Here is a 10,047-nt window from a genome sequence, read left to right on the forward strand (position 1 = left end):
GCAGATGATTTACAGGCATTACTTGATGGATTGGAAGACAAACAAAATAATAGAGACAATCTCAAACATTGTAACAGCAGTCAGATTCAGCAGAAGGAAAACGGAGGATTTCTAAACCAGAGAAAGTGGAGTTGCACAGTGGTACCGTCATAAAGGTGGTGAGTTCAGATACTTATAGGGATGAGCTGTTGTTGTTTCACTCATCAGTGGTGGGTAAAGTCAGGGTTCCCGTTTGACTTTAGCATGTGTTGTTGGTCACTTCCTGATTCTCTGCCCTCTTCAGCCCCTCCTCCTCCTCCCTCCCCTGTGCTGTTTCAGAGATGTCCATCACCGTTGTTGATGGTAACACTTTTCAAGTTTTTTTCTTCTTCCTGCTCTGAGGATCCTCCACTGAAACCTGGAGTGCACACTTTGAATTTCCTGTTCCTCAGAAACCAGCCGAGCCAAACAAGCAGGTCAACGATCACAAATATAACTGCCATTATGAAGAATGTTCTCCACGACCAGTCAGAGCACTCTGATGGCTGCAGAGGACAAGAAGACAGAGCAGAAATGTTAGTTAGCAGTTTTAACTGACTTTTAATGCTTTCAGTGAAAGTGAAAATCAAAGATTTTACACCGTAAAGCTCAACATAAAGATGAGATCATTATATGCAGTCTGTGTGTCAGTCCGCGGTGGACAGACCACAACCCTCTGTCTTTGCACATCTGTAAACACATGTTCCTGCTGAACCGCTGCGTCTAAATTTTGACTGTTCTTTGCTGGCAGGGCTAGTTGCCTTTGGCCCCTCGTGCTTATCTTTATGGCCACGTTATTTAAAGTCTTTCAGTCAGTCTGCAGTGATTAAACTGGACGATTAAGGTTTACAGTGACGTGTGAAACTACTGAAATTCTTACCGTAGGTGTGGTTGTAGGCTGTGAGGTGCTGCCCGGTGGTGGTGGTGATGGTGTGGAGACGTACAGGTGGACAGCAGAGCGGTGTTTCTCTGTCTTCTCCACGTCACAGTAATACACTTCCTCGTCTCGGAGCTGAGCTCGCTTCACGGTGAGGGACAGGTCTCCTCGCTGGTTCCAGTCTGATGGTATGGACACTCGGCTTTCATCATAGCCGTCTCCGTAGGTGATTTGCTTAGACGGAGGATTCAGCTCCAGCACCAGCTCTCCGTCTCTCCTCCAGCGCACAGATTTCACAGCCTGACCGGCTGTAACGGAGTGACACGGCAGGGTGGCACCTTCATCCCAGGGTGCGACAACTTTATAGGGCAGAAAAACGTGCAACTCTTCCAGCTCCTCCGTCTGTTTGTAGTTGCAGGTAAACGCGTAATAGCCGTGATCGTTGAAATCTGCTCTCTTTAATATCAGAGAGTCGGAGCTGTGAGCCACCCGATTAATGTAACCCGGTCCCGGCTTCCAGCCACCGTCAAGAGAGGCGACCAGCTGATCGGTGCCATCCATCAGCTGATGATGCAGTGTGACTTTTCCCGTCTTGCACTCCTCTGTCAGGGAAAACCTAACATCGTCTCCTGCAGCGGCCTGGATCAGTTTCCCAGACACCCGGCCGATAAAAAGAAGAAGAAGAAGGGTGTAAGTGATAGGCACAGATGTAGCACTCATCTTGCGCGCGGGGTGGAAATGTGCGCCGTTTACGCGCGAGCTGACTTTTATAGTCTCGCCCACAGCCAATTCCAGTTTCCAACAATAGCTGCTACTACTGCAGCTACTTAGTATTAATATTACTCTCATTACTCTTTCTGGGTCGCGAAATAAACTTTTAACATATTTTCAGGCGAGATTGTAGGTGTGTAAACTTCAAATAACTTAAACATGTTATTGTTTGGCCTTTTTCGGTGTTTTATTTCGTGAGTAAATCGGTTTGGCTGAGATGAAATTTATTAGATTAGATTAAATAAAACTTTAATAATCCCTCTGGAGGGTTCCTCCGGGGTTTTCACACAGCTGAATAAATGTCAAACAGAAAACTGATTAAACAGAAGTGTGAGATGGTCGAGAATCTACGCAAGCGTCCGGTTATATTTTATTTTATTTAGACAGCAAGGAGCAGACGGCAGAGAAGACGTAATTATGAAGGCTAGACCCCCCCAATTTCACAGTCGCTCATTTCCGGTCTACCTGGCTTTCGGAGGACCCGGCCCACTTAGACCGCGAAGGCCGGGTCCTCAGGTGGAAGCAGCCTCTGAATTTGGACACCCCCAGAACAGGCCGGTGACATTTAACTTATTTTTTTCCGATAAGTAAACACTGTAAAAACCCCTTTGAATGTCTCCCTAATTCTGAGGTCTCAAGGTTGGCAAGTATGTGCTAGGCTTTGGCCCACATCAGTCTAAAACTGTATGTAACCATGAAAAAAGTGTTGCCATGTCCACCAGGACAGTATAGTATAGACAGTATAGTATAGACTCCTTCACATAGTGGACATTGAGTTGTTGTGTGGGGCACCAGTAGTCCATGTCTGTTGCTGTAACAGTAGTTCATGTTTAGAATAAAAAGTCCCAGCTCACTGAGTTGATCGGGGCAATAGTGCCTAAAATGTTGCATAATTTTGCTGAGAGATCTTTTACTTTGTGGTAATCTTAGATGAGTAGTTTTATGGACAAAACCCACCAGGTCATTCAGTGTTCCCTTAGTGCTAATGTGTAAGAGATGTTGGTGTACTATAACTGAAGTAATGTTGTTAGGTCCTTAAAGTCATATTCTTTTATTGTCATGACTCTATTTGAAGCTTTTTTTTTATTTTTGTATGATACCTGATTTATATGGAATATGGCTGAAGTAAACTAAAGTCTAAAATCCGTCATTTATTTAATAGTAATTTAACATTATATAATTCACATATAAAACTATGAATCGTAATTTAAAATGGTTTAAAAACATGTAGAATAGCATATGTAGGCAAGTATATTTCTCCTTTTTTTTTATCAAGTTCGGTGGTTGAATCATCCGTCCCCACCAATGCCAAAACCAAATCTACGCCCTTGGTCTCGGTGGGTAGGTGCTGCCGTCAGGACAACTGGTCTGAGCCGCAGGAGAGCAGAACGATGCCCAGTTGGCCAACTGATTGTCTGAAACAGCGAGCCCCTATGACTTAACTGTTATTATTATTATTGTTATTATTATTATTACTATTATTATATCATAGATGTGTAAATGCGTTGTTGCGAATGCCTCAGCCGGCGTTGTTACCCTCTAGTCTCCGTGTACTTCAGATACATGTATTTATGCTGTTTTTATGCGTAATAAAGGGAATAAAACACTAATCTTGGCACGTCGCCTCCAGCAGGAAGTGATCCGCTCAGCAGGCACTGCTCTCGTTAGCTACCAGGTTCATTTGACGGGGAAAGAAAAGTGAGCCAGAAACAGCAGAAAATGACAAACTGTCCCCACAGTCTGTGCGGTCAGGGAGATAACGAGCTTAGAGAGTTCATACCCAGGTTTATGTACACGCCGCAGTTTGGAAACAATGTCTGGACTTCAGGTAACATCTTACTAGCTGTGCTTGAGCTAACTAGCTAAAACCTTTGGGAAATATCCAGAAAGTGTGGAGGTGTTCAGGCGTCCCCATGATTATTGATGCCGCTCAAATACATCCCAGCTAATGAGACACTAGTTAAGTGTTTCAAGTGAACCAGAGGAAGGACTAGAACAACGTTTAGCTTAGCACGGCTAATAAGCACGACGACATCGACAACAAAAGTCTGTTTATCTTCTACTTTTAGTCTATCTTATGGTTTTATTGACACTAGTCTTAATTCTTCTGACCCCAGTATAAGAAAGAAGTTAATGCAACATAAATTTAAAGCGTTTTTATTATTCAACTGCCTGCGCAAGCTGTCACTTTCAGTTCTCCACTGTCGCCACCCTGGTCTCTGCAAACTACTGTTTTTAAAGACCAGAGAAGTCATCTGTCTGACAGCTAAAGCTTGGTTCAAACTGGCTGCTGCAGAACGACAATGACTTTGCTTTTCATAACTGACATGTGTGCATCAAGAATTTTATGATAATATCAAATACAGTGCTGTTTTTGTAAAGTTCAAGATGGTGCTTAAAGATCAAATTGTGAGAACAAATGTGCACGAGTGAAGACTAACAGGTGAAGGGGAATATGATGCTGCGTCACTGTGGTTAGATGTGTGGTTGAATGAAGACTTAATCTGACACCATCGAGTAAAACGTCCAAAGCAAAAAATGGTTTTAAATGTGCTGATCTGACTTTCATCCAGATGTAAAGACAGAGTGGAAAAACTATTAAACGACTGATAGATGATCACCATTAATATCAGTTAAAACAGCACAACAGTGACTGAGAGCACAAAAGATCACATTAGTTAATTTCCTGTTTGTGTTCCTGTCATGTTTTAAACACAAACGATGTCTTACAGTCTAATGGTCCTGTGTGTGTGTGTGTGTGTGAGAGAGAGAGAGTCGTCTTTTATCAGTGTTGATGGTGTTTAAACAGGAAATTACAATCACAATGTAACTGAAGTAGCTTTGAGTGGTTCAGTCATTCAATAGTAGATTAGCGTTAGTTTAGTGTCATTGAGCCACTAATTGAGTCCATTGAGCTTCAGCTGGCAGACGGACAGCCTGATATTTATCTCATCTGATGTACTGATCAGTTGTCTGACAGTTGTGCTGTGAATGCAGTGTTAGTGAGTGTAGAGAGTGGGAGAGACCAGGCCTCACTGATGTTATTGTGACAGTCAGAATAAAATGCCCATGGCCTGAATTTAAAAAGTGGACTCCAGACGACTGATGCCCTCAGTTTGTTCCACTTTCAGTTACATTCAAGCACTCAATGAACTGAATGAACCAGTAACATCTTCCCTTTTTTTCTTCTTCTTTTTCCTTGAATCTCTGTTCACTCACTTGAATGTGAAACACTTTCATTATGACCAATGCTGCGATTACTCAACAGCTGCTGTTTTTGGACCTGTGACTTTAGTTGCAGTATTTTTCTTTTCACGTTTGACCTCTTTGTTTATTAAAGCAGGTACGCTGGATTCTTCTGATACTCACTTAAATGTGTCCCTGGTGTCCAGCAGGCTGAAGATCGACATCTGGTAAGAAATCTTGTGCTTTCTGTCTTTTGATGAACTGCCCTTTTCTTCCTGTCAGTGAAATGTGTAATACAAAATCCAGCATTGATCATAAAGGTTGTAAAGCAGGCGACATCTTTTTGCCTATTGATTGATTGCTCTGAGATTCAAATTTAGGGGGTTACAGCCTTAAATTTGTATCAGGATATATCAACAAATTTGTGATATTATTCACAACAATATAGGAAAAAAATACTGAATAAAATGTGTCGTTAATTCAAAACAATTAAGAACACACTTCTTTGTTTGAGCTCATTTGTTGACACTTGGTTCAGATATCACTGCCTGCTTGTTTCTCTTTACTCACACACTGTCACAGCTTGGGTGTTATCAGTCTAAAGTTTAGACTTAACATAGTTTAGAGTCTAAACTAAGCTTCAGGTTCCAGCCTGATGATTAAGAACATCATTTTAGGCTTAGAAAGCTGCAATTTTACTGCAGAATTTCAAACAGTGCAACGTTTAAGAAGTTTCGTCTTCCTTTCTCTGTTTCTCATTTCAAAATTTCTTTGTTTCACTTTTAACCAAAACATGTGCAGTTGAAACATGAACCACAGTTTGATGGATATGAATCCTTCACAGTTTGAACATCACATTAACATAAAATTGGTCAGATTTAGTGACATTTTGAACGTTCACTAAGTGCTGTGCAGCTGAGTGAGTTCAGTGTGTTCATGCATTACCTCTTTGTTGTGTGCTGGCACATACTGTGCATTCACACACAGTTAAAATGTGGTTTTATTTGCATGAACTGCTGAGGAGCATCAGTTCATTCATGTACAAGTAAACGCAAAACTCCATTTGAGTTTTTATCTGATGCTGCCTGCCTCATGAACTGATGAGGGTTTCTCATAGAGATGGACCGATCCGATATTAGGTATCGGTATCGGTCCGATACTGACGTAAATTACTGGATCGGATATCGGCGAGAAATAAAAAATGTAATCCGATCCATTAAATATCAAAAAAACACCTCACAAAACCTGCGACACGGCATAACTCGGCTCATAACCGTAGCAGTAGGAGCAGTGTGCGTCACGTGATAGAGCGGCTGTGTGTATTTGTAGCCTCGCTAGCAAACCAGCATTTCAACTCCGGGGAAGTTATCCCAGAGAGAAGTAAAGCAAGTGTGTAAGTTCATCTCTGAATGTTTGTAAAGTGTACCTGCGTTAAGCTTAACCACCGATATATGGAGTGTCTGCCTCTTCTCTCTCTCCCGCCCTCTCCTGCCGTTACTTCATGAAACTCCTTAATGATCAGCTGATCGGCTTTTCTGTTGCGAGTCCGTCTCTCTTGTTTGTTTTTGGCCCACTTTGCACCACAAGAAGGAAACCAGCGGCTGAACAACAGCAGCACGTTTAAGCTTGATAAGCTTGATAAGCTGTTGTTATAATTTATTTAATATTTAATATAGGATCCTACACCAGGATCCTTTTCTATGCAGCTGACGGCTGGTAACTGTGCAGGGGCGGATCTAGCAACGTTTAGCCAGGGGGGCCGATAGGGCATTAACAGGGAAAAGGGGGCACAAAGACATACTTTTCTTTCTTATTCTCATTTAAAATGTCTAGCTTTTAATAAATAATTATCTGAATCTTACACCCAAAGTTTTAATCTGATGTAAAATGTATAGAAGTCAATTACTGTATATAGTAACTGTTAAATGTCTAATATACCCCAGTAAGCTACAGTACTTTTTCCTTTGGGAAGATACCATCTGTGAATTCTGCAATTCTGTAGAAGAAAGATGTTGAATCTATTTAATTATTCTTGAAAAATAATTTATTTCTGTGCATTCTTTTCACACTGCATCAAATTAAAGTTGATTACGTCGATTAAGCATCATGAGGTGGAGGGTGGGGGGTGGTTCCCTTTTTTTTTTTTTTTGCTGGGAGTTTGCAACCCTATTAGTTAGGTTGCTTAATATTTCTGCTAAGTACTCTTTAAAATACCAGAATAGGAAGGATGGAGTAGGTTTAAGTTTATTAGATTGATCAGTATTGCTGAACTATGAAATATTTTGGGTGCAGTGTATTTTTTACATACAGGTATAACAGAATAGCTTTAGTGTTGTTGTTGTGTATTTAAACCTCAGTATGAACTTATACAAAATGCAGCAAGATATTAAAAAAACAGTTTTATTGATTAAAAACACACTATATCGGATTAATATCGGTATCGGCAGATATCCAAATTTATGATATCGGTATCGGTATCGGACATAAAAAAGTGGTATTGTGCCATCTCTAGTTTCTCAGCAGCTGCCTGACATCAACATCAGGACTGATTGATTGATAATACTTTATTTATAAAGAGGATCAACCGAGGATGATCCTCTTCTTAGTATCATAAAGGACGGGAACTCGAGAGGGAATGTTTGATAAGTCACAGTGAGTGAGTGACAAATGCAGGGTTGATACACGGGTTAGTGTGAACTCCTGGTTTTTCCCTGATTTCTCTCTCACAGTCTCATATATAACACTTCAGAGATGGTGTAGTTCTGCAAATAGACACATGCACTATTTATAATGCAAACCGTCTTGTACAGGAAGTGGCTACAACCTAAAAGACACTCGCTGTACCGGATATGTTTCTTCGTCTTGTTTTTTTTTCAGACCTGTTTTTTTGTAATTCACTTGGCTGGTGTGCTTAGTTTGGGGTGCTAGTGGCACTTTATTGTTGCAAAATTGACTGAATGATTTGGTGACTTAACGAAAATAAAAAAGTTGCCAAAACAAGCATACACGTGCATATCTAGATGGAGCTTCATGTTTATCAGCTGTTCAGTGCCACAGAAATTACATGACTCACTGTGATATGATTATGTAAATACGATGGGTTAGTGCACAGTAAAGGCGGCGATTGTGTGTTTTGGTTTATTTGACTGAAATCTGGACTTTTAATTTTTTTCTCTGTTAAACCAACAAGCTTAATATGCTCATGTAAATGTGGAGGAAAGTAGATGGAGCCCACATTGATCTCTCAGTGCGTTAAATCTGACTCAGCTGAATCTGAAAGAGTCTGCAGCCCCACAGTGGTGTTGCCTGCATCTAGTGCAAAACATGCTTATACGACCACGTAAGGTCATCCAGGACAACAGTGTAATGTGCAAACAAAGAGGAATGAAACTATAGAGATTCACTTCTCAAGTGTGTACCACTTGTTTGCATTACATGGCTCAACAAAACGTGAAACCTCAGCAAACTCTTGATTGTGTTTTTCCACTTTTATCTTTGATTCAGTTTGTTTGTTTGTTTGTTTGCTCTGTGCACTCTCACTTTAACTTCTTTCACATCTACTTCAGTCTACTTTTGACTCCTACTTCAGTGCTTAATAAAGAATATAACAAATACAGCAGCAAAAGCAGCACTGGCACTGATGAGTGCAGAATTCAATGATCTGTGCATCCTGTTACAGTTCATTTAACCTTTTAAATGAACTGTAACAGGACATATTGTCTTCAGTCAGTGACAGCATTCACGTTGCTCTGTCACCATGTACACACATCCCTGTAATCTAAACAGTGTAAACCATGTTAAGGTTCCAGCCTGCCTCAAAGACAGGGAGTGTGAGCCAGTGCACATGACCGGCACCATCAAATATATTTAACCAGTTACTCCATTCATTTTACACTCATGCATAGTTCATATGCTTTGTGTCACACTCATCAGTTCTATAGTAAGTCCCACACAGTCAGTCTATGTACACTGTAAGGATCTTCTAAATATGTCCGTCTGGAGTCATTAATCAGAAAAACCCCTTTAGTCACTTGAATTTTCAGCTTTGATCTTAGAAAACTGTGAAAACCATCTTAGGTGTTTTTTACAGTTTAGGAAGTTTCAGTTTAACTGGACAGCTTCAGACAGTGAAACATTTTAAAAAGGTTTGCTCTTCCTTTCTCTGTTTTTTATTTTTTTACTTTGGGGATGTCGAATATACAACTCCAAAACGTCTTCAGAGCTCTTTGTTTTACTTTTAACCAAAAACTGTGGAGTTACAACATGAAACATGTTTAAACACCACATCAAGCATTAATCGAGTAATTGAAAAGGAAAAACATTTGTCTTATGAGCAATGATAAATATTCAAAAGGGAAAAAACTGAGAATACACAGTACGTCTCTCTCACTCTCCCTCTGAAAAAAGTGGGAACATCTGCATGAACTGAGTCATTTAGAAATTGAAAAGCCAGATTATTTGTGATACTTTCACAACTCCTCCTCTTCTTTGTGCTCCGCAGAATATTCTGGCCCTGTCAGTCTGTGGTTTTATCTCAATATCCTGCTTTTAGGTTTGTGTGAGCCTTTTTTGCAGTCACGTAGACATTGGTGGAGTCTTTCTAAGAGAAAAAAGTGTGGGGTTGTTTTTTCTGTTCTTTCTGTCCGCGTTCTGCATCCGTGCAGCTGGTGCTTACCCTCCCCCGTGCTTTACAACATATTCATCCGTTCAGTGTTCAGTGTCACCCTCCACTTTTTTCTTCTTTTCAAGGGTTTTACTGGCTGGACCAATTTTCTCTCAGGAAACCAACACAAACAGGGATAAATGTAACTACTGTTGCTGATTACTTACTTATTGATTATCGTACTGTTACTTATGCTTGCTTTGAGCTCTGTGTGGTTTATTAAATGATAAACAACAACACGTCTTAAACTGCCAGGACAAATAATGAAAGTTTGACTCACACTTCTGTTTTTACATCATGGCTGAACTACCCTTAAATGTTTTTTTGTTTTTAAACCAAAACCAAATGACAAGGAGATAAAACGCTACGTCCAGATAATTTATTGTGTTTATTCACGGTAATAAACATTATTAATAGAAACAGGTCCAACAGCAGGAAGTGACGTGGTGCGTTCCGGTTAGCTAGTTTTTACTTTGGACAGTGAACGCAAGGGAACCGCAGAGAGTGGAAAATGTTAAAATATCTGTACAGT

The 10,047-nt window shown here is 40.4% G+C and overlaps 1 protein-coding gene across 1 annotated transcript; it reads right to left on the reverse strand.

The window, feature by feature from the left end:
* Nucleotides 1-314: 314 nt before the first annotated feature.
* LOC134624488 (uncharacterized) lies at nt 315-1,615 on the reverse strand. The gene is made up of 2 exons (XM_063469472.1): nt 899-1,615; nt 315-524 (listed from the first exon to the last, which is right to left on the reverse strand). The coding sequence occupies exons 1-2, from the start codon at nt 1,613-1,615 to the stop codon at nt 315-317; spliced, it is 927 nt and encodes a 308-aa protein (XP_063325542.1).
* Nucleotides 1,616-10,047: the final 8,432 nt, after the last annotated feature.

The sequence above is a fragment of the Pelmatolapia mariae genome, linkage group LG3_W, assembly GCF_036321145.2.
Source record: "Pelmatolapia mariae isolate MD_Pm_ZW linkage group LG3_W, Pm_UMD_F_2, whole genome shotgun sequence".
Lineage (NCBI taxonomy): Eukaryota > Metazoa > Chordata > Actinopteri > Cichliformes > Cichlidae > Pelmatolapia > Pelmatolapia mariae.